General features: G+C 43.2%; 1 protein-coding gene across 4 annotated transcripts in view; it reads left to right on the top strand.

Annotated features, from left to right (window-relative positions):
• The window catches only part of MCF2L2 (MCF.2 cell line derived transforming sequence-like 2), a 503,791-nt gene that overhangs the window by 135,003 nt on the left and 343,331 nt on the right, over nucleotides 1-25,457 (top strand). For all 4 annotated transcript variants that reach the window (XM_056565304.1, XM_056565302.1, XM_056565303.1 and 1 more), the window contains exons 10-11: nucleotides 22,429-22,548; nucleotides 24,981-25,172. In XM_056565304.1, the coding sequence (XP_056421279.1) occupies nucleotides 22,429-22,548; nucleotides 24,981-25,172 (312 nt within the window). The remainder of the gene's footprint in view (nucleotides 1-22,428; nucleotides 22,549-24,980; nucleotides 25,173-25,457) is intronic.

Raw genomic sequence — 25,457 nt, 5'->3', positions numbered from 1 at the left:
ACAAAAGTTAGATTTTATTTCCATCATTTACCCTTTCAAAATAACAGAAAAATGGCATCTGCAAAAGTTTGGGCACCCTGCTGAATTTATAGCACGCACTGCTCCCTTTGCAAAGCTGAGACCTGCCAGTGTCATGGATTGTTGGGAAGACCAGGTGATGTCAATCACAAGGGTTTTAAATGCCCAGACTCATATGACCTTGCCCCAACAATCAGCACCATGGGTTCTTCTAAGCAGTTGTCTAGAAATCTGAAACTGAAAATAGTTGATGCTCACAAAGCTGGAGAAGGCTATAAGAAGATAGCAAAAAATTTTCAGATGTCAATATCCTCTGTTCGGAATGTAATTAAGAAATGGCAGTCATCAGGAACAGTTGAAGTTAAAGCAAGATCTGGAAGACCAAGAAAAATATCAGACAGAACAGCTCGCAGGATTGTGAGAAAAACAATTCAAAACCCACGTTTGAATCTCACGAGTATAAGGAAATATTGATTCAATAAAATTTCAGCAAATTTTGGATGCTAACGATGCCATCTGTGAAAAAGCTGAAGTTAAAGAGAGGATGGCTTTTACAAATGGATAATGATCCTAAACACACCTCAATATCCACGGGGATTACATCAAGAGGCGTAAACTGAAGGTCTCCTGACCTCAACATAATTGAAAATCTATGGATAGACCATAAAAGAGAAGTGCATGACAGACAGCCCAGAAATCTCAAAGAACTGGAAGACTTTTCTAAGGAAGAATGGGCAAAGATACCTCAAACAAGAATTGAAAGACTCTTGGCTGGTTAGAAAAAGCATTTACAAGCTGTGATACTTGCCAAAGGGGGCAGTACAAGATAATAACTCTGCGGGGTGCCCAAACTTTTGCAGATGCCATTTTTTGTTTTCTGTTATTTTGAAAGTGTAAATGATGGAAATAAAATCTAACTTTTGCTGACATATTATAAGAATGTCTAATCTGTAATTTGATGCCTTTTGGAGATTTTTCCATCTTTCCTTGGCTTCTTTATGCACAATAATACAAATTTTTACCTGGGGTGCCCAAACTTCTGATCCCCACTGTATATGACGAAGGGGGTCCGACTGCTGGGATGCCCCATGATCTCTAGAAAGGGGCCTCTGCATTTATTTTTATGGGAGCACCGGAGATGCTCAAGTGCTGTATTCAGGTATCTTAGACAGGTCCCAGCAGTTAGACACCTTCCTAAGCCCCCCCTTTCCCCCAGATCAGATACAGTAAATATAAGATATTTAAATTTGTTTTCCCTGGCCATGTCCTTTGGTCTTGGTATTTCTATACCAGGGTCAGCTTGTACTTGTCTATTACAAATCTAAAATGGTTGTCTCACAAAGACAATCCCAGTCTATATGGCCTATTATGGGACTAGCAAACAACTTTCATTATTTGTAAATTTATTCAGCAGTGGCTATTGTAAGAAACCAATAGAGGTGAAGAAATCCCGGCACACCAAATTTCTGCTGAAAAAGTATTTCTTTTATTCAGGCAAAATATGCATACATAAACGCAGCACGTTTTCCGGCCAATACAGCCTTTTTCAACTGCATGGCAATGGTACGGAAAAAGGCACTATTTATGCGCCAGACACTCATAAACCACATCATCGAACATTTCCAAACCACCTCCCCCTGTGTGATGTAACAGTCCCAATATGAGGAAAAACACGTGACACATTTTATGAATGGGTTAGAGACCGTAGTAATGGGGGTGGTGCTTCAAGCTGGCCGTTGCAACTATAAGGAGAGAAAGAGACAGGTGAATACATGTAATATGTCATATTATTTAATACAATAAATTAGATAACTCATAGTCATGGTTTAGGCCGCGGGGTTCCAAAGTGTCCAATTTATGAATCAAATAGGCTTCTTTACGGGCTAGTAATTTTTTAATATCTCCGCCCCTCCGTGGCGGAATAACCTCATCAATCACTTGATATTGCAGTTGGGCGATGTTGTGATTTTTAGTATGAAAATGGTTGGGGATCAGCAGTAATAAGTTTTTGCAACAAATACTTAATTTATTTCTATTAATGCTGTCTCCCACACGTTGGGTAGTCTCCCGAATGTATAGGAGACCGCACGGGCATTTGATCATATAAACAACATTTCTTCACTGGCATGTAAAAAATCTGTTAATCGGGAAGGTTTTACCGGAGTGGGGGTGAGTGATCTTATTACTCTTCATTACATTGCTGCATTGGGCACAACTCAAGCATGGATATGTGCCCATCTTCTGAGTGCTTAAAGGGGTATTCTGGGCAAAAACACGTTACACCACGCCCTCTCCATTCATGTCTATGGGAGGGGGCGTGATGGCCATCCCGCCCCCTTCCATAGACATGAATGGAGGGGGCATGGCGTGACATCCCGTCCTCAGTCCCGGAAACCCGGAGGTTTCCGAAACTAGAGACGCAGCTCCCGCATTGAATGTGGGTGCTGCAGGGAGATCGCGGGGGGTCCCAGCGGCGGGCCCCCCGAGATGAGACATCTTATCCCCTATCCTTTGGATAGGGGATAAAAATGTTTTGCCCGGAATACCCCTTTAAAAAGGATTGACAGCTTTTCTTTGTACTACCTACGTCCGCTCGGATTAATTTATCCTTGATGTTCAGGGATCTTTTATTACAGATCAGCGGAGCATTGGTAAATTCCTCCACTTCTGGGTAAGTCAGAGTAAACTTTAATTCGGGTCTAATATTATTTAAATATTCAAAGAACTCCATAAATGACGAATGTGACCCCTCCCATATGCATACTATGTCGTCTATATATCAACTCCATATTTTAGCGTGTTGTTGATATAGGTTATTGAGATACACATGTTGGTCCTCAAAAAATGCCATATATGCATTAGCATATGAAGGGGCCACATTCGCCCCCATCGTCCAGCCTCGCTGTTGCTGAAAGAAAGAATCCTCATAAAGAAAGTAGTTCTCCCTCAGTACTATGTTCAACATGTCCTCCAAAAAGTTATTTTGTGGTGTGGTATAATCACTTTGTTCAAGCAGCCACATTGTAGCTTTGATCCCTTTGTTATGATCAATTGATGTGTATAAACTCACAACATCTATAGTTACTAGCAAGGTGTCATTTGTAATCCCAGTCACCGTTTCTATAGTCTTAAGAAAATCTGAAGTGTCCAGAAGAAACGCTGGGGTGGTTTTCACCCAAGGTGTGAGTGATTTTTCCAATACTATAGAAAGTGGTGACAAAATCAATTCTGTAGAGGCAACAATCGGGTGACCCGGGGGGCGATTAAGCCCTTGTGAATCTTTGGTAGTATGTAAAATACAGGCGTGATAGGGTGTACCTTCTGCAGGTAAGTGGCTAGTTTTTCATCAATCACCTTAGACTCCCTGTACTTCTGTATTAATTTAGTGATAAGAATCTGTATATGTGGCAGACGGTCCCTCTCAATTTTTTCATACATTTCACTGTCTGCCAACTGACACAGAATTTCTTTTTTTGTATTTTACTGTGTCCATAACCACTACAGATCCGCCTTTATCGGTTGGTTTTATGGTAATATTCCTGTCGGCAGAGAGTGAATCAAGTGTTCGTCTTTCCAGTGTGGATAGGTTATTATATACTGGATATTTCCCACGTGGTATGTCTTTAGTTAATTTATCCACTTCAATTTTAACAAAATTCACAAAAGTCTCCACTGAGTGGTGTAATTTTGGTGGATTGTATCTACTCCGGAGTTGCAGATTCAAACCCTCCAAATTCATAGTGTTCCCCAAGGTGTTCAAATTAGTAGATGTTGCAGTCTCAGACTGAGGCCTCTCTCACCAAAAAATGCGTGTTTAGTCTGATCAGACGAAAAAATCTTTCCAAGTCTATGTCAAGTTGGAAAATGTCCAGTTTCTGGACTGGGCTAAATGAGAGATCTTTCTGGAGTACTGCAATTTCTACTGGAGTTATACATCTAGACAATATATTGGTAACTAAAGAGTCAATCCTACCTGGAACCTGGTTATCACTGGGCCTCCCGGTTCGCCGATCATGGTGGCCTCCTCTTCTCCTCGGTGTCCTCTTCTCCTCTGTAAAAAAAGGATGTCTGTTGCGGCGAGTGTTGACATAGTCCCTTGAGCTGGAGGATGAAAACCCTCCTCGATTGTAGGAGGGATTTCCTCCCCGAGAAGAAGCGGAAGGCTCTTGCCATCCGTAAATCCTGTTTGTTAGGTAATCCCCTGTGTCTCTCAGAAATGTTTTCCTTTTTCTTTCTTCCAGTTCTTTACAAAGATTCTCGATTTGTTTGTACAAATCGTTCTTAATGGTGGTGAAATCCACTATCTTTAAAGCATCTTGTAACTGTAAAATTATAGTATCCACTTCCTTCTTGATATTGGTGATGGCTTTCTGCAATCGTTCCACAGTCAGAACGATAGTATCAAGTGAGCACTTATTTAGAATACGTTCGAAATCATTGCAGTAATCCGCATCTTCAGAAAACAGGGTAGGTCGTAGATTGACCTGTAATGCTCGCGGTATCCGTTCCAGGCGGTGATATTCAGCCAACTTAGTATAAGGAAGCTCATATGATAGTAGTCGGCATGACTCTCTCTCCAAAGCTCTCCTTTGTAACTTGTTAGCAGGAGTTTGTAAAACCCCCATTACTACGGTCTCTAACCCATTCATAAAATGTCACATGTTTTTCCTCATATTGGGACTGTTACATCACACAGGGGGAGGTGGTTTGGGAATGTTTGATGACGCGTTTTATGGGTGTCTGGCTCATAAATAGTGCCTTTTTCCGTACCATTGCCATGCAGTTGAAAAAGGCTGTATTGGCCAGAACGCATGCTGCGTTTATGTATGCATATTTTGCCTGAATAAAATAAATACTTTTTCAGTAGAAATTTGGTGTGCCAGGATTTCTTCACCCCTATTGGACATACATTATCCCTGGCACCCACCTGAGTCTACAGTGCCAACCTAACTATTTTTGAGGATTGTAAGAAGCCAGGCCTCCAATAATCAGATGATCACTGTTTTGGCTCCCATTGAAAGGGTTGTCATTAATAAATCAGGTATATAGGACACACAATTGAGTAAGTGGTCTGAAAAGTCCTGGTACTGGGAAATGAGTAAAAAAAAATTCCTCAACATGAATGTTTCCGGTGAAAAACTTTTTTTTTTTTTTTTTAATCAACTGGTCCCAGAAAGCTAAACAGATTTGTAAATGACATCTATTAAAAAATCTTACTCCTTCCAGTACTTATTAGCTGCTGAATACTACAGAGGAAATTATTTTCTTTTGGAACACAGTGCTCTCTGCTGACATCATGACCACAGTGCTCTCTGCTGACATCTCTGTCCATTTTAGGAACTGTCCAGAGCAGCATATGTTTTCTATGGGGATTTTCTCCTACTCTCGACAGTTCTTAAAATGGACAGAGGTGTCAGCAGAGAGCACTGTGGTCATGATATCAGCAGAGAGCTCTGTGTTCCAAAAAGAAAATAATTTCCTCTGTAGTATTCATCAGCTAATAAGTACTAGAAGGATTAAGATTTTTTAATGGAAGTAATTTACAATTCTGTTTAACTTTCTGGCACCAGTTGATAAAAAAAAAACCTTTAAAACTCCTTGGCATCATGACATAACAATAAATTACATTCATCATGAATTTATGCACAAAATATCATGAGTAACATGCTTTTTCCCCCCCTAACAAACACCTGAGAGCAATGTTGTTCCCTTTATCAATATGATTACCAAGTAAAATGATTACTTATTATTTTGTGGGACTCAAAAGCCCAGCCAGAAGGACATAAATATACTCCTTTATGAAGAGCTATTTCTGTGCTTATTTATATCACAACATTATATATAGTTTTCCTGCTGATTATCCCATTCACTTGTATATAGGGGGAAGCGCTAGTGCTAGTGACCAGAAAATAATGTTTAAAGTCCAGAAATTGGGCTGCTAGTGAAACACCTTACCAAAGGAAATTGCTTAAAGGCATGAACGTTTATCCAAGTGTGAAACTGATGACTCTTATGCAGGATATGCTGCAGAGGTGTAAATATTCATACTGTGATTGGGAAATTGTTATTTTATTATAATATTCTGAGTCAGGAGTATTTATCCTGTATCTGTCATACAGTTAATATATTTCAAACAATTGCCTCAATGTTAATACGCTGCACACTGACACTCTTCTGGCTGTTGATGCACTGATACCAGTTAATAACAGCTCTGATAGTTTCATTGATACTATCCATCATGTGCTTTTAGAATTCTATTTAGAATATTAATTACAAATATAAAATTCATATTGCATGACAAATATATACTCTATGTGTACCAATGATGTGTTATGATAAACAATTATATTTTTATATTTCTCAGAACTGCCTAGATTTTTAACTGAAAACTGTATTTACCAAGTTTTCAGAAATTAGGAAGAAAAGTTTTTAGGAGTTTCTTTTCTTAGTCAAAGGGGTATTCCAGGAAAAATCTTTATTTTTATTTTTTTTTTATTTTTTTTATATCAACTGGCTTCAGCAAGTTAAAAAGATTTGTAAATTACTTCTATTAAAAAATCTTAATCCTTCCAGTAGTTATCAGCTGCTGGAGTTGAGTTGTTCTTTTCTGTCTGACAATAGTGCTCTCTGCTGTCACCTCTGCTTGTCTCAGGAACTGTCCGAAGCATTTGAGGTTTGATATGGGGATTTGCTCCTACTCTGGGCAGTTTCTGAGACGCGCAAAGGTGTCAGCAGAGAGCACTGTTTTCAGAAAGAAAAGACCAACTCAACTTCAGCAGCTGATAACTACAGGAAGTTTTTATAGAAGTAATTTACAAATCTGTTTAACTTTCTTGAGCCAGTTGCTATAAAAAAAAAAAAGTTTTTTTTCCCTGGAATACCCCTTTAAGTATCAGTGGAGATATAAAGTTAAATTATCCATATCCAAAAAATTCACATTTTAGCAAAATTTGGTCAATGTAAGTGGGCATATTTACTTTCCAATATATTTCTTTTTTTTTCTTTTATGTGATGTGACCAAAAATCAGCAATTTTGGACTTTTTATACGTTTACGCTGTTCACTATACAGGATCATTAACATTTTTTTTTAACAGTTTGGTCTTTCCACATGCAGCAATACCAAATATGTTAATTACATTTTTATTGGACTTATTCACATTTATTTAAAAATAAAAAAAAGTGTTTACTTTTGTTTTGAATTTTTTTTTTTTTTTTAAATAAATCACAAGGTAATCATTTGGAAAAGCTGTCAGTAAAGGTTCCCATACACTTTAGTCAAAAGTTGGCTGAACTCACCAACTTCTGTGGGACCAACTGACTGCCTAAGGCTATGTTCACATGGCAGACTTTTTGTCGATTGTCCACCCGGAAAACACGGGCGGACATTCAGCAAATAGAAGACACAGGCAGAACATGCCAGCTCTAGGACCACTTGGAAATTCGCTCTCTCCATAGACAGCAGAGCATTTCCGAACGGATTCTGCTGAAAGAACTGGTATGTCAATTCTTTAGGCAGTGGTCTGAATTAAGATTTCCAGGGCCGATCATTTTAGTGCACACAGCTCAACAGAATCCCATTGAAAACATGCAGGCAGGTCACAGCTGCTATCAGCAGCCAGGGACCCGCCGGTAATGGCGGACATCCGCGATCGTGTGGATATCCGCCATTAACCCCTCAGATGCCATGATCAATACAGATCATGGCATCTGCGGCAGTGCGGTACTTTGAATGGATGATTGGATCGAGGCAGCGCTGCCGCGCAGATCTGATCATCCAGCATGGCGGCCGGAGGTTCCCTCACCTGGCTCCGGCTGTCTCCAGGGGTCTTCTGCTCTGGTCTGACATCGAGCAGACCAGAGCAGAAGATCACCGATAACACTGATCAGTGCTATGCCCTATGCATAGCACTGAACAGTATTAGCAATCAAAGGATTGCTATAGATAGTGCCCTATGGGATCTATTAAAGTTTAAGAATGAAAGTAAAAAAAAAAAAAAAAAAAAAAATGTGAAAAATCCCCTCCCGCAATAAAAATGTAATATGTCCTTTTTTCCCATTTTACCCCCATAAAGTGTAAAAAAATAAATAAAATTAATACACATATTTGGTATCGCCACGTGCGTAAATGTCTGTACTATTAAAATATAATGTTATTGATTCCATACTGAGAACAGCGTGAATTAAAAAAAAAACGCAAAATTGCTGCTTTTTTGTCACATTTTATTTAAAAAAAATAATAAACGTTGTTACGCCGAGCGCTCCGGGTCCCCGCTCCTCCCCGGAGCGCTCGCAACATCCTCGCTACGGCAGCACCCCGGTCAGATCCACTGACCGGGTGCGCTGCGATACCGCCTCCAGCCGGGATGCGATTCGCGATGCGGGTGGCGCCCGCTCGCGATGCGCACCCCGGCTTCCGTACCTGACTCGCTCTCCCTCGGTCCTGTCCCGGCGCGCGCGGCCCCGCTCCCTAGGGCGCGCGCGCGCCGGGTCTCTGCGATTTAAAGGGCCACTGCGCCATTGATTGGCGCAGTGGTTCCAATTAGTGTCTTCACCTGTGCACTCCCTATGTATACCTCACTTCCCCTGCACTCCCTCGCCGGATCTTGTTGCCCTTGTGCCTAGTGAAAGCGTTCCCTTGTGTGTTCCTAGCCTGTGTTCCAGACCTCCTGCCGTTGCCCCTGACTACGATCCTTGCTGCCTGCCCCGACCTTCTGCTACGTCCGACCTTGCTTTTGTCTACTCCCTTGTACCGCGCCTATCTTCAGCAGTCAGAGAGGTTGAGCCGTTGCTAGTGGATACGACCTGGTTACTACCGCCGCAGCAAGACCATCCCGCTTTGCGGCGGGCTCTGGTGAACACCAGTAGTAACTTAGAACCGGTCCACTAGCACGGTCCACGCCAATCCCTCTCTGGCACAGAGGATCCACCTCCTGCCAGCCGGCATCGTGACAGTAGATCCGGCCATGGATCCCGCTGAAGTACCTCTGCCAGTTGTCGCCGACCTCACCACGGTGGTCGCCCAGCAGTCACAACAGATAGCGCAACAAGGCCACCAGCTGTCTCAACTGACCGTGATGCTTCAGCAGCTACTACCACAGCTTCAGCAATCATCTCCTCCGCCAGCTCCTGCACCTCCTCCGCAGCGAGTGGCCGCTTCAGGCCTACGACTATCCTTGCCGGATAAATTTGATGGGGACTCTAAGTTTTGCCGTGGCTTTCTTTCACAATGTTCCCTGCACTTGGAGATGATGTCGGACCAGTTTCCTACTGAAAGGTCTAAGGTGGCTTTCGTAGTCAGCCTTCTGTCTGGAAAAGCTCTGTCATGGGCCATACCGCTCTGGGACCGCAATGACCCCCTCACTGCCTCTGTACACTCCTTCTTCTCGGAAATTCGTAGTGTCTTTGAGGAACCTGCCCGAGCCTCTTCTGCTGAGACTGCCCTGCTGAACCTGGTCCAGGGTAATTCTTCCGTTGGCGAGTACGCCATACAATTCCGTACTCTTGCTTCTGAACTATCCTGGAATAATGAGGCCCTCTGCGCGACCTTTAAAAAAGGCCTATCCAGCAACATTAAAGATGTTCTGGCCGCACGAGAAATTCCTGCTAATCTACATGAACTCATTCATCTTGCCACTCGCATTGACATGCGTTTTTCCGAAAGGCGTCAGGAGCTCCGCCAGGATATGGACTTTGTTCGCACGAGGCGTTTTTTCTCCCCGGCTCCTCTCTCCTCTGGTCCTCTGCAATCCGTTCCTGTGCCTCCCGCCGTGGAGGCTATGCAAGTTGACCGGTCTCGCCTGACACCTCAAGAGAGGACACGACGCCGCATGGAGAATCTCTGCCTGTACTGTGCCGGTACCGAACACTTCCTGAAGGATTGTCCTATCCGTCCTCCCCGCCTGGAAAGACGCACGCTGACTCCGCACAAAGGTGAGACAGTCCTTGATGTCAACTCTGCTTCTCCACGTCTTACTGTGCCTGTGCGGATATCTGCATCTACCTTCTCCTTCTCTACTATGGCCTTCTTGGATTCCGGATCTGCAGGAAACTTTATTTTGGCCTCTCTCATCAACAGGTTCAACATCCCGGTAACCAGTCTCGCCAGACCCCTCTACATCAATTGTGTTAACAATGAAAGATTGGACTGTACCATACGTTACCGCACGGAGCCCCTCCTAATGTGCATCGGACCTCATCATGAAAAAATTTAGTTTTTGGTCCTCCCCAATTGCACTTCCGAAATTCTCCTTGGACTACCGTGGCTTCAACGCCATTCCCCAACCCTGGATTGGTCCACAGGGGAGATCAAGAGCTGGGGTCCCTCTTGTTTCAAGGACTGCCTTAAACCGGTTCCCAGTACTCCCTGCCGTGACCCTGTGGTTCCCCCTGTAACCGGTCTCCCTAAGGCCTATATGGACTATGCTGACGTATTTTGCAAGAAACAAGCTGAGACTCTACCTCCTCACAGGCCTTATGACTGTCCTATTGACCTCCTCCCGGGCACTACTCCACCCCGGGGCAGAATTTATCCTCTGTCCGCCCCAGAGACTCTTGCTATGTCCGAGTACATCCAGGAAAATTTAAAAAAGGGGTTTATCCGCAAATCCTCCTCTCCTGCCGGAGCTGGATTTTTCTTTGTGTCCAAAAAAGATGGCTCCCTACGTCCTTGCATTGACTACCGCGGACTTAATAAAATCACGGTAAAGAACCGCTACCCTCTACCTCTTATCTCTGAACTCTTTGATCGCCTCCAAGGTGCCCACATCTTTACCAAACTGGACTTAAGAGGTGCTTATAATCTCATCCGCATCAGGGAGGGGGACGAGTGGAAAACGGCATTTAACACTAGAGATGGACACTTTGAGTATCTGGTCATGCCCTTTGGCCTGTGCAACGCCCCTGCCGTCTTCCAAGACTTTGTTAATGAAATTTTTCGTGATCTCTTATATTCCTGTGTTGTTGTGTATCTGGACGATATTCTGATTTTTTCTCCCAACCTAGAAGAACACCGCCAGCATGTCCGCATGGTTCTTCAGAGACTTCGAGACAATCAACTTTATGCCAAAATGGAGAAATGTCTGTTTGAATGTCAATCTCTTCCTTTCCTAGGATACTTGGTCTCTGGCCAGGGACTACAAATGGACCCAGACAAACTCTCTGCCGTCTTAGATTGGCCACGCCCCTCCGGACTCCGTGCTATCCAACGTTTTTTGGGGTTCGCCAATTATTATAGACAATTTATTCCACATTTTTCCACCATTGTGGCTCCTATCGTGGCTTTAACCAAGAAGAATGCCAATCCTAAGTCATGGCCTCTTCAAGCGGAAGACGCCTTTAAACGGCTCAAGTCTGCCTTTTCTTCTGCTCCCGTGCTCTCCAGACCTGACCCATCTAAACCCTTCCTATTGGAGGTTGATGCCTCCTCAGTAGGAGCTGGAGCGGTTCTTCTACAAAAAAATTCTTCTGGGCATGCTGTTACTTGTGGGTTTTTTTCTAGGACCTTCTCTCCGGCGGAGAGGAACTACTCCATCGGGGATCGAGAGCTACTGGCCATTAAATTAGCACTTGAGGAATGGAGGCATCTGCTGGAGGGATCAAAATTTCCAGTTATTATTTACACCGATCACAAGAATCTCTCCTATCTCCAGTCTGCCCAACGGCTGAACCCTCGCCAGGCCAGGTGGTCTCTGTTCTTTGCCCGGTTTAATTTTGAAATTCACTTTCGCCCTGCCGATAAGAACATTAGGGCCGATGCTCTCTCTCGTTCCTCGGATGCCTCGGAAGTAGAGCTCTCTCCGCAACACATCATTCCTCCTGACTGCCTGATCTCCACTTCTCCAGCCTCCATCAGGCAAACTCCTCCAGGGAAGACCTTCGTCTCTCCACGCCAACGCCTCGGAATCCTCAAATGGGGTCACTCCTCCCATCTCGCAGGCCATACGGGCATCAAGAAATCCTTGCAACTCATCTCTCGTTTCTATTGGTGGCCGACTCTGGAAACGGATGTTGTTGATTTTTTTTTTTTTTTTAAACTTTATTTATAAATTTTCATATAACACAAACCAGTACAGTTATGCACCTATTAAAGGAGCAGAACCAACAGAACAACAGTAAGGTCCTCAATATATAAAGTATAAAACAAGGAATGAGAGACCACCAATACAATCATAATCATAATACACAAATCATAATACACATATCAGAGTGGGATACATCGTGCATATACAATTAGCTAATCTACGACCCTAATTGAGGTCGAACAACTGTCCGTCCACTGGGACAGAGTAGCTATACGGCTATTAGAAGCCCCACACCTCTTCGCTATCAATCCCTCCAACACGAGGTTACTATGCACCTCCGCCAGAATGGCAGGAAGACCCGGCACCTCAGTCGACCTCCACCTCCGAGCAATGTGAGCCCTCACAACTGTCAGAATATGATATAAAATGGTCATATAATGCGGGGGAACTTGTTCTAGGGACAGGAATAGTAGTGCACTCTCTGGGCCCCATGAGAAGGGGCAATCCACTAGGTTGTCCAACAACTTTTTAATTTCGGTCCAAAGAGGTGCAATTAACGGGCAAGTCCACCACACGTGTAGCAAGGTACCACTTTCCCGGTTACATCGCCAACACACTGGGGAGGTGGTAGGGTATATTTTAGCCAGACGAGCCGGCGTGTAGTACCATCGGTATAGGAGCTTCCTAGAAGCTTCGAAATGATTAACACATTTAGAATATTTTTTGTGCATGTCAAAGACAAAGCTCCACTGCTCAGCTGTGAATCTGCGTGCCAGGTCCTCCTCCCATCTGGACTTAAACGTATTGACCATTTCCCCCTCCGCCTCATTCAAAGCTACATAAGCAAGGGAGATACCCCTAGTAAAGGAGTCCCTGCACAGGAAATGATGTTCATACGCAGTGCGAGGCCGAGAGCTATCCCAAGGGAGGGATCTCAAAAAATGCCTAAGCCTCAAATATTTGTAAAAGTCTTTCTGTGATATAGAGAACATGCGTACAATATCAGTGAAAGGCATCAACCCATTAGCATCGCTAATCAATGCCACAGTGAGGATGCCCGCATCTATCCAGGGCTTAAAGTCTATATCTAGAATATAGTCTCCTATAGCAGCTAAAGGGATATCCTTCACTCTAGGTGGACAAAGACTTTTAATTCGCGCTACCTTACTCCACAACCTGATAGCAGCCGCGATAGTAGAGAAAGGAGAAGAGGGAGCAAAGGTAGGGTTAAAGCGCAATGCCCAGAGAAAGTTATTAAAATTAGAAACATTGAGGACAGCAGCTTCAATATCTACCCACAGGGGGGGAGCGTCCTGCCACCACCATTTTTTAAGCTGATCGAGTAGAACAGCGTGATAGTACATTTTAAGGTTCGGCACCCCCATACCCCCCTCATGCACAGGGCGATACAATATATTCGCACCAACCCTAGGGTGCTTACCATCCCAAATAAATCGTAAGAGCATTCTCTGTAGTTGTGAGAGGAAGGAGGCGGGCACTATCATCGGCAGGCATCTAAAAAAATATAAAATTTTAGGGAGCAGCATCATCTTAGCAGTGGCAACACGTCCCGCCCATGAGACAGGAAGCTTGGAGAAGTTATCAATTTCTTTGGTAAGCAGGGACCGCACAACAGCAAAATTAGAAGCAATTGTCTTATCAGGCAACGCAGTAAGGACTATGCCTAGGTAAGGAATCTGGTCAGTGACCCATTGAAAGGGATATTTAGCTTGTAGTACTCTCTGTTGCTCAGTGGGTATCTGCAATGGTAAGATACACGACTTTGTGGGGTTAATCTTATAAAAGCTAACTCGGCTAAAGGCATCAATAATGTCCATAACTGGGCCTAAAGAGCTCAGGGGGTTGGAGAGACTAATGATAACATCGTCGGCAAACAAGCCAATCCTGTGGTCTACTTTACCTATTTGAATGCCCGCAATGTCTGGGGAGTCCCTGATGGATTGAGCAAGCGGCTCCATAACTAAGGTAAATATAAGGGGGGATAGTGGGCACCCCTGTCTTGTCCCATGGCTAAGTGAGAAACTATTAGAAAGGGTACCCATCGTGTAAATTCTAGCAGATGGGAGCGTATATAGTGCCATAATGGCGGATTCCAAAGAGTGGGGAAAACCAAACTTACGCAGCACACTTCGCAGATATCCCCAGTGCACTCGATCGAACGCCTTCTCCGCATCAAGGGATAGCAAGAGAGAAGGCGTCCGATCGGAATGCGCTTTTGTGATGATGTCGAGAAAGCGTCTCGTACCATCCACCGTTTGACGACCCTTGACGAAGCCAACCTGGTCCCTGTGAATTAGGTCCGGCAAAACCCTATTCAACCTAGCAGCAAGAGCCAAGGCATACAATTTAATATCACTATTTAGGAGAGAGATTGGTCTGTAATTTAGGGTAGAGTCCAGTGGCTTGCCAGGTTTAGGTATGGTAATGACCAGAGCATCCAACATCTCCTTAGGGGGCACACCGTTCTCCTTAATACTGTTAAAGGCTCTGGTCAGAAAGGGAGCTACGGAAGGGCCAAATCGCTTATAGAATTCATTTGTAATACCATCAGGGCCAGGTGACTTCGAGGGCTTGAGGGAACGCACACAATCAAGAATTTCTTCTGTGGAGAAGGGAGAGCAAAGATCAGATGCTTGGTCCGCGGACAGAGAGGGGAGGGACATAGAGGACAGAAAAGAAGAGATAACTGCGTCATCAGGCTGTGGAGTAGCAATGTCATGTTAAAGATTGTATAATTCGCTATAAAAGTCTGCAAAACAATTGGCTATACTTTGAGGGTCAGTAACTATAGAACCATCAGATTTAGTAAGGAAGGGGATTCTCCCCTTATCCTGACGTTTTTTAAGTTGTTTAGCCAGTGTAGAGCCAGATCTATTACCCTGCCAATACCATGTCATTTTGAGCCTTCTCAGTGCCATCTCATAGCTGTGTAAAGAGAGGGAGTGTAGGGTAGCGTTAACCTGAGAAATTTCTCCTACTAGTGATGGAGAGTACGAGGTCTTATTGCGCCTATGTAATTCCGCAAGGCGCTGTTGGAGTTCTAGTGTTTTGGTCTGGCGGAGCTTTCTGTCATAGGCTGTTTGGCTAATAAAGTGGCCCCTAATTGTAGCCTTAAACGCACACCAAAGCATGGGGTCTGTGACATCACCAGTATCATTAATGCGGAAGTAGGCATCAACCGCCAACTTGGTCGCTTCAGAGTATTCAGGATTATGGAGTATTAGTGGGTTAAGTCTCCAAATATAGGTCGGGCGGGGGCTATGCGATTCTTTAATGGTTACGCTTATGGGGGAATGGTCCGACCATTCTATGGGCATAATTTGGGCCTCTGAAACCAATGATAGGAGAGAGTGGGAGGTAAGGGCGTAATCTATTCTGGTGTATATCTTATGCACATGAGAAAAGAAGGTGAAGTCCCTTTCCGTGGGGTGGGATATACGCCAAACATCATATAGGTCATTTTGGGACACACTAGTGAAGAAACCTGTGGGTTCTTTTTTCAAACTGGGCGAAGTAGAATCTACACTAGGCCACATGGTCATATTAAAATCTCCTAGCAGTAGGCAGTGTCCCCTTCTCAAGGACTCCAATTTGCGCAAGAATGCCCTGAGGAAGGTACACTGTTTCGTATTAGGCGCATATAAGGAGCCTAAGGTGTATTGAACATTGTTTAGTAAGCACACAATAATTATAAAACGACCTCTATCATCTATCACAGAGTGCTGGACAGTAACCGTCAGGGTGTCCTTAAATGCAATCGCCACTCCTCCCTTCTTGTGAACAGCATGCGCTTGATAGATATGTGGATATCTCTTATTTTGGAGTCTATGGGCATCTAGGGCTAATAGATGGGATTCTTGTATACAGAGGACATCGGCCGCCAGGCGTCTAGCCTCCCTCCACACCAGAGACCTTTTATACGGTGAGTTAAGACCCCGCACATTCATAGACACAACCTTAATAACCATACTTAAAGTATACATCAACGCAAAGCAGAACCATTAGCACAGTAAACTGAAAAGGAGCAGGTGCTCCCGTCGAAGAGGATACATCTACACTTAGCAGCTCGCAAGAGGAGCCTCTCATATCCATTATCAGAGAAAGTAAGTGATGGAGGACCAACGGGACAGAAAACAAGTAAACAGAACGAACAACAAAGAACAAATAAATTGAGCAAGCAGTAGTAAAGACCATGTGGTAGGTCTTAATGGGGGTAGGTAAGTACATTCGACTGCAGTTAGGCCGAATGTTTAAACATTCAGGAAAAGTATCCAGAGCACTAAGAGGATAAGTAACCCAAAGGATGGGGAAGGATACCCCAGTCGCAAGCCAGTGAGACAAGTCGGACAGGCCTGTCTAAAGGCAGAGGAACAGTTCATGTCTTGATTTTTTTCTTGCGGTGGGAGACAACCTTCCATTCCTCAGCTATCTTTGCAGCATGCGGTATGTCCAGGGACCTCTGAGCAGACAGATCAACAGGCAAGTTCCATTCCGCACACAGTTGCAGAAGGGTCTCCGGGGAAGAGACCACATGTTTGGACCCCTTATTGGTGATAATCAATTTCACAGGGAATCCCCATTTATAAGGGATCCCTTTTTCTCTGAGAGCTTTAGTCCCTGCACTGAACTCACGTCTCCTGGCCAGAGTGGCAGCAGATAGATCCGTGTAGAGTTGGAGTCCCGAATACCCATCTGGTAGGGAGGGTGAGGAGCGCGCCACCAACATCAATTGCTCCTTAATATGGTAAAAGTGAAGGCGCAGAATCACATCCCTTGGTGTAGCAGCAGGTAGGGTTTTGGGCTTAGGAAGCCTGTGGACTCTGTCCATTAGCAGATCTAGGGTGGAAGCCTGAGGCAGCAACAATGCAAACTAATCTGTTAGGAAGGTGTTGAGGTCCTCCGTTTTCACAGACTCCGGCACCCCTCTCACCCTTAAATTGTTTCGGCGAGACCTGTCCTCCATATCAGCTATCTTAAGTTGAAGAGCGGCAACCTCATCCTCCAGGCCATTAGCTAAGTCCACTACTTCATTATGAGAAGAGGTGAGTTCCGCCATCTTGTTCTCAATGTGCGATGTGCGGTGTCCAAGAGAGGAGATCTCATGCTGTATATTGGACACAGCTGCCTTAATGTCACCCTGAATGGAGGTATGTAACTCAGCGAGAAGCCCCCTCATAATAGGTTCAGTTAGGGGCGCCGACGGAGAGCTCCCATCAGGGCCTCCTGGGCCTCTAGTATGCAGGGTCCCCGCTCCCAGTGGCTTGGAGGAGATCGGGGAAAACAGTACCTGCGGGTCCTGCTGCACCGAAGGCGACCAGCCTGTCAGGAGAATCGGAGGAGTTGAAGGAGAAGCCTCCAGGGCGCAACCCGTCTGAGAGGATGAAGACGCTGGTGAGGCACTTCCAGTAGCCGGAGACGCTGACCCGCACTGAGCCGCGCCATCTTGTGAGGCCTCTGCAGCAGGAAAGAACGCCGTGAGCTTCAGTGGGCTCTTTTTCCCTCGCCTCCGGGTCATCATCAGGTGCCCCGATAGTTCAGGTACCGGTGGGCACAATTGCCGTAGCGATATGCTCAGGATCAATGCTGTTTAGCCGCTATTAGGCCTGGGCTGCAGCGGAGCACAAGGTTTATGCGACCGCCGCCATGCACTGCAGGACACGCCCCCCTGGATGTTGTTGATTTTGTGCGGGCCTGCACTGTCTGTGCCCGGGATAAGACTCCTCGCCAGAAGCCTGCTGGTCTTCTTCATCCTCTGCCTGTCCCCGAACAGCCTTGGTCTCTGATTGGTATGGTCTTTATTACAGACTTACCCCCATCCCGTGGCAACACTGTTGTTTGGGTGGTCGTTGATCGATTTTCCAAGATGGCACATTTTATTCCTCTTCCTGGTCTTCCTTCAGCGCCTCAGTTGGCAAAACAATTTTTTGTACACATTTTTCGTCTTCACGGGTTGCCCACGCAGATCGTCTCGGATAGAGGCGTCCAATTCGTGTCAAAATTCTGGAGGGCTCTCTGTAAACAACTCAAGATTAAATTAAACTTTTCTTCTGCTTATCATCCTCAATCCAATGGGCAAGTAGAAAGAATTAACCAGGTCCTGGGTGATTATTTACGGCATTGGTGACTGGGCAGATCTTCTTCCATGGGCCGAATTCTCGTACAACTTCAGAGTCTCTGAATCTTCTTCCAAATCCCCATTTTTCGTGGTGTACGGCCGTCACCCTCTTCCCCCCCTCCCTACTCCCTTGCCCTCTGGTTTGCCCGCTGTGGATGAAATAACTCGTGATCTTTCCACCATATGGAAAGAGACCCAAAATTCTCTCTTACAGGCTTCATCACGCATGAAGAAGTTTGCTGATAAGAAAAGAAGAGCTCCCCCCATTTTTTCTCCCGGAGACAAGGTATGGCTCTCCGCTAAATATGTCCGCTTCCGTGTTCCCAGCTACAAATTGGGACCACGCTATCTTGGTCCTTTCAAAATCTTGTGCCAAATTAATCCTGTCTCTTACAAACTTCTTCTTCCTCCTTCTCTTCGTATTCCTAATGCCTTTCATGTCTCTCTTCTTAAACCACTCATCATCAACCGTTTCTCTCCCAAACTTATTTCTCCTACTCCTGTCTCCGGTTCTTCAGACATCTTCACCGCAAAGGAGATACTGGCCTCCAAAAAGGTCAGAGGAAAAACTTTTTTTTAGTGGACTGGGAGGGCTGTGGTCCTGAAGAGAGATCCTGGGAACCTGAGGACAATATCCTAGATAAAAGTCTGGTCCTCAGGTTCTCAGGCTCTAAGAAGAGGGGGAGACCCAAGGGGGGGGGTACTGTTACGCCGAGCGCTCCGGGTCCCCGCTCCTCCCCGGAGCGCTCGCAACATCCTCGCTACGGCAGCGCCCCGGTCAGATCCACTGACCGGGTGCGCTGCGATACCGCCTCCAGCCGGGATGCGATTCGCGATGCGGGTGGCGCCCGCTCGCGATGCGCACCCCGGCTTCCGTACCTGACTCGCTCTCCCTCGGTCCTGTCCCGGCGCGCGCGGCCCCGCTCCCTAGGGCGCGCGCGCGCCGGGTCTCTGCGATTTAAAGGGCCACTGCGCCACTGATTGGCGCAGTGGTTCCAATTAGTGTCTTCACCTGTGCACTCCCTATGTATACCTCACTTCCCCTGCACTCCCTCGCCGGATCTTGTTGCCCTTGTGCCTAGTGAAAGCGTTCCCTTGTGTGTTCCTAGCCTGTGTTCCAGACCTCCTGCCGTTGCCCCTGACTACGATCCTTGCTGCCTGCCCCGTCCTTCTGCTACGTCCGACCTTGCTTTTGTCTACTCCCTTGTACCGCGCCTATCTTCAGCAGTCAGAGAGGTTGAGCCGTTGCTAGTGGATACGACCTGGTTACTACCGCCGCAGCAAGACCATCCCGCTTTGCGGCGGGCTCTGGTGAACACCAGTAGTAACTTAGAACCGGTCCACTAGCACGGTCCACGCCAATCCCTCTCTGGCACAGAGGATCCACCTCCTGCCAGCCGGCATCGTGACAAACGTTTTATATACACAAATGTGGTATCAATAAAAAAGTACAGATTATACGGATTATACGTATAACAGCTTATACGGAAAAATGAAAAAGTTATAGATCGTTGAAATAGAAGGATTTTGAACATACTGATTTGGTTAAAAAGTTTGCGATTTTTTTAATCATAATAATAATAGTTTTAAAAATACAATAAAAAATACAATGGGGCATAAAAATAAATATAAAAATAAATAAAAATAAAAATAGAAATAAAAAATGGAAATAAAAATAAATATAAAAAATAAAAATAGAAATAAAAATAAAGATGGGATGGTGATAATGCAGGAAACAAGCCAGGGAATAGTGCATAGGGCCAATTGATGGCTAATATGATGGTGACCTACTTGATCTACTATAAATCACAGCCTCCTAGAGAAAATCAAAAAGTTCTAGATTGGAATTGAGACCCCTAGGTTCTAGGCTCTCAAATTCAAATATTTTCTGAGCCTCAGCTCTGGACATACGGGTTAGATAGTTACCTCCCCTCCAATCTTTGGATATAACCTGAATACCAACAAAAAGAAGTCCAGTAGGGTCCTTATTATGAATTTGGGCAAAATGGCTCGATAGGGGATGTTTCATGCAGCCCTTTTTGATATTGTACATGTGCTCAGATATCCTCACTCTAAGGGGTCTCTTAGTTCTGCCAATGTATTGTTTGTTACAATTGCATTGTAACAGATAGAGAACACCCTTTGTGGTGCACGTGATCAGGTTCGGTATCTGCCATTTAAAACCATTGGTGGTGGATTTCACCTCCAATGTTTTTTTTGGCCCTCCTAACTGAAGGCAATTCGGGCAGATGCCGCACCGAAAAAAACCTTTAGTGGTTAACCAAGTAGAGGATTTACTTGGAGTGGATGAACCGGCATTAACGATCCAGTACTATCATTGTTACCAACTGAACTGCATACGACCATTCTTATCTGTTCCAGGAATGTATTTATTTCAGGATATTTTTTCAGGACTTCACCTGTTACAAGTTATCACATTTATTCCATAGGATTCATTTTATATACAGGACTGTTTGTATTTACAGGACACTCTCTATGATGCTTCACAGGTGGAACTATTTATAAATATAACAAAGCCTCTTCCATATCATAGACACACAATCACCCTTGGAAGTGTGTCAATTCATGCCTAAACCGCTATTAATAGATACACCAGTTACAGTAACTTTTTATCTTTAGAGGATTGATAACCTCTATCCACCTCTATTCTGTAGTGTATTGCTGAACCATATTTATGCATTTTATATTGTGATTTCTAATATTGCGCTACCCTAGGGCCCTGCGGGAAACGCATATACTCTTTTATTATTATTTTTATATTAAACAATTTACTAGTGATACGGTTGTCTTTTGTTCTTTCTGACACCAGACATCTACCATTAATCCTTTTTTGATATTGAGCTGAGGACTAATAACCTTTATTCATCATTTTAATTATATTGACCCACAGAATAAAGAACATGTCAATTTTACCATAACAGTGTGTACAGTGTGAAAACAAAACCTTCCAAAATTAGCAGAATTGCGGTTTTCTTTTTAATTTCCCCACAGAAATAGTATTTTTATGGTTGCACCATACATTATTAGTGATGTCATTACGCAGGACAACTGGTCACGCAAAAAAACAAGCCCTCATACTAATCTGTGGATGAAAATATAAAAGAGTTATGATTTTTAGAAGACGAGGAGGAAAAAGCAAAAATGCAAAAATAAAATTGGCCTGGTCCTTGAGGTCAAAATGGGCTTGGTCCTTAAGGGGTTAAAGTTTATGGAGGCCTCACAATTATTTTGTTCTAAAAGAGCAGAGAAGCGATTGAAGGTGTATGGCCACTATTAGCTTTTTATTTTACTACAGCACTACCACAGAGAACATTAGGCATTACATAAAGGATAGGACAGGCTCTCATGAACTGAGAGACACTGTTTATAAACACACACCACAGAATCCCTATTAGGGTATATAAAAATGATATTTACAAAGTTGATGACTCCTTTTAATATGTGTGGCCAAATGAAGAATAATAATAAAGTAAGGGGGGAACAGAGGGCCAGGGACTCGCAGTGTGGTGCACCGCTGAATGCTGTACGTAAGAGACATTCTTCCCTTGAACCATACCTCGTGATATGGCATACCATGAGGCATGCCAGGTTATTTCTCCTATTCATTTCTTAGGCTAGGTTTCCACTTGTTTTTTTTTCTGGCAGTTTTTGGAATACTGCCACTGCAGTTTTTGAGCCAAAGTCAGAAGTGGATCCATAATGGAGGAGAAGTGTAAGTCCTTCCTTTATATGTCCTATTCCTTTTGAATACATTTCTGGCTTTGGCTCAAAAACTGCAGTGGCAGATCTCCAAAAACTGCCAGAAAAAAACCCAAGTGGAGACTTAAGCCTTACAGAATCAATAGAAGAATTACTTTGTACCTTTGTGAGAGCTCTATTACTACATAAATGATACATTACAAGGTAAAATATATGAGGTATTTATTATTAAGGAAATGCATGATCTTTACTGTAAAATTTATTGCTGAATGCATTTTGGGGGAGATTTAGCAAAATCTGTCCAGAGGAAAAGTTGCTGAGTTGCCCATAGCAACCAATCAGATCGCTTCTTTCATTTAAAAAAAAAAAAGGTCTGTGAAAAATGAAAGAAGCGATCTGATTGGTTGCTATGGACAACTCTGGACAGGTTTTGATAAATCTCCCCCTTTGCTTGTACAATAGTGGTGTGCCAGTATTCCAGAAATTTGAAGGACCATAAATTGTAATAAGAATAATCTGTCTTTTCTTCACAGCTTAAGCTTACACTGGATGCCCTGATGGATGCTCAAGCTTCCTTTACAGACATAGGAGACAGTGTGTCAAAAGTAGAGCAACTTCTTAAAGAGTTAAAGCAACAGGAGGAGAAAGGACAGGTAAACCTTACAAAATATCCATCTACTAGGGGAAAAAACAAAGCAACAGACAGGAATTGTAAGAAACACTGCAGTATTACAAAGGTGCCATACATAAACCCACAATCGTACATTAAGTCTGGTGACACATATTGTCACAGTTCACAAACAGCAGTAATGCCTATTCAAGATTTTTATCCAGCACATTTATTGTCTATAAATTGTTCCTACATTGTACTGACCTCACTACATGACTTACAGACATAGCTAGTGAACAATCCACATACTTCCTACATCCTGCACTATTTTGATAAACTTTATGATGAAAAAGAGACAAGTTCTAAGAATAAATAGACTAAAGACTAAATAATTAATGTACTTATTTAGGTAATATGGACTTTACAGTTAACTAGAATACAAAGCTTACATAACCATGTGAAATTTAACCTGCTGATTTAATCTATATTTTAAGGCTAAGGATGCTTTTAAATGGGCCTGTTTTTTGTGTTTTCTTCTTTGTTTTTTGTTCTTTGCTGCAATTTTCACAAACATGCAGCAAAAATAAAACAAAACACAACGTGCTAGTACATGTGGATAAACACTTATGTATGAAAACGTCTTTCCTTTATTATTACTAACTTAACTTACACCAATCAAATTAACTGTTAAAGGGGAACTCTGGTACTTAACAACTTATCCCTTATCCACAGGATAGGGGATAAGTGTATGATCCAGGGTTTCGACCACTGGGATCCCCACTATCTCCTGCCTGGCACCCCGGCTCTCCCCATCGCTTCATGGACAGAGCTGTATCGACCTCTGCGCAAATTGGTGGTTGACATGCCCTCTTCATGCATTTCTATTGGAGAGCCGGAGATACACGAGCACTGTATCTCTGGCTTTCCTATAAGAATGAATAGGATAGGGGATGAGTTGCTAAGTATTGGAGTTCCATTTAAACCCAATTGGGGAGACTTATGAAAACCTGTGCAGCTAAAAAGCTAAACATTTGTCCACAGCAACCAATCAGATTGCTTCTTAAATTTTTCAGAGGCCTTTGTAAAAAATAAAAAAAACAATCTGATTGGTTGCTATGGGCAACTGGTCAGCTTTTCCTCTGCCCAGGTTTTGCTAAATCTGCCCCAATGATGGCTTTACTAATATGAGGCAGTGGCTTAAAGAAGTCTGGATTGGTTCTGGCTTGGTTATACCTCACATGTCTAATGTCAAACATGACACATTCTTAATGTATTTATGCGGGAAAACTTACATCATTATAAGTATTAAGTCTGTATACCCAATGTCCACAGTTATCCTGTGATTGTCTCAGTGTATCCTGTTTATGTACACATAACTAGCTATTTTCTGGGGCTAGTTGCCTTTTCAAAAGCAATGACCAAATGTTCCTACATATCCTGTGATTGTTTTTCTGCTTAGATGCAAGTAATTAGGTATCCCATATTATAAATATATCACTTTTGGTTTTGCTATTACCATGCATTGTAGAGACATTCAGAAATATTTACAAATTTAAGTACATCCATTCATTGCCATAAATATATTGAAAAATATTATGCTTGGCCTGCGGCATAGATAGATGAAAGGGGGCCCCATAGCAAAGATCGAAATAAGCCCACTAAGTGAATAAAGGTCAAGTACTTATTTCCCCTTGCTTTGCATGACCCTAAGGTCAAAACTACCATGTATTTATTTGCCAAAAGTGCAGTTGAGGGAGAAAATGAGTCTAGCACAGTGTCCTACAAGTATAAAAGATAATAAGACCAACGCAGGCAGAGTACCCTTGCTCCAAGGGCCCCATAGCAATAGCATGATCATTTGCTATGATGTGTACATCTTTGTGGCATTCTGTTTTTTGCCTATAGTTTTTCTGATTTTAACCACAGTACAATATATAACAGGGTGAGCCAACAGTTTGTATGAACAGCTTTACCTTGTAAGACACAACAGTTCCACTGATGTGAGTGGCCAAGTCACTGTGAAAACAATAAGAGGTTTATTCTTTGTAATGATCGTGATGGTGGTGAGGTCTAAGAGGTTGCTTCCCACCAATACAACATTTTTTTGTTGGCATACAAGTTCTATTTTCGAATCAAGGAAAAATGTCTACATTTCATTTGCAGGACATAAAAGTGTAGTCTACCAAACGAATGTCATACATAGTCATAAGTAGACTTGATTGGGCCTGTTGATTCTTATGGTTATACTATGGGTATCCCAACATACATAGCTGGTGTTTAGCCAAAACGTAATATAAACAGCTCCTTATACCTATTAAAAAAATAATAATAATAATAATTGATCTTAGTGTATTATAAATGTTACTCAAAGATGTCTTGCGGCTTTGTGCATACTTGGATTTCCACAATAATGCAAACATTCTTATTTTCCTAGTTTTTTCCCAGTTATGTTCAGTTATCTTGGTTTTTCACTAGGGTATGCTGGAGAAAGCCCAACTACATGCTTTTCACGGAGATCAGCTAATACAAAATAACCACTATGCTGTAGACTCCATTAGACCAAAATGCATAGAGCTCAGACGCATCTGTGATGATTTCACCAATGAAACCAAGAAAAAGTATGACATCCTGGGAAAATCATTAGCGCTACACCAACAACTTGACAAGGTAATTCATTTGATTATTTTATCTGAGTAGGCTATTCTATGATCTAATCTATCTGGTGGCAGTAGCAATTATGAGTACTGGATTGATATGCTCTCATTCTATGTAAAATAGGCCCTTATAAAAAAAAAAAAATATATATATATATATATACATATATATATATATATATATATATATATATATATATATATTGAACATAAAGTATACATGGCAGTCACAATTGTATACAAAGGCATAATTGTGCCATACATAACATAAAGGAATAAATAATTTCTCAAATATATA

This window comes from Hyla sarda, chromosome 3 (assembly GCF_029499605.1).
Source record: "Hyla sarda isolate aHylSar1 chromosome 3, aHylSar1.hap1, whole genome shotgun sequence".
Taxonomy (NCBI): domain Eukaryota; kingdom Metazoa; phylum Chordata; class Amphibia; order Anura; family Hylidae; genus Hyla; species Hyla sarda.
The sequence above is the reverse complement of the archived record's forward strand: the minus strand, read 5'-3'. Positions and strand labels throughout refer to the sequence as shown.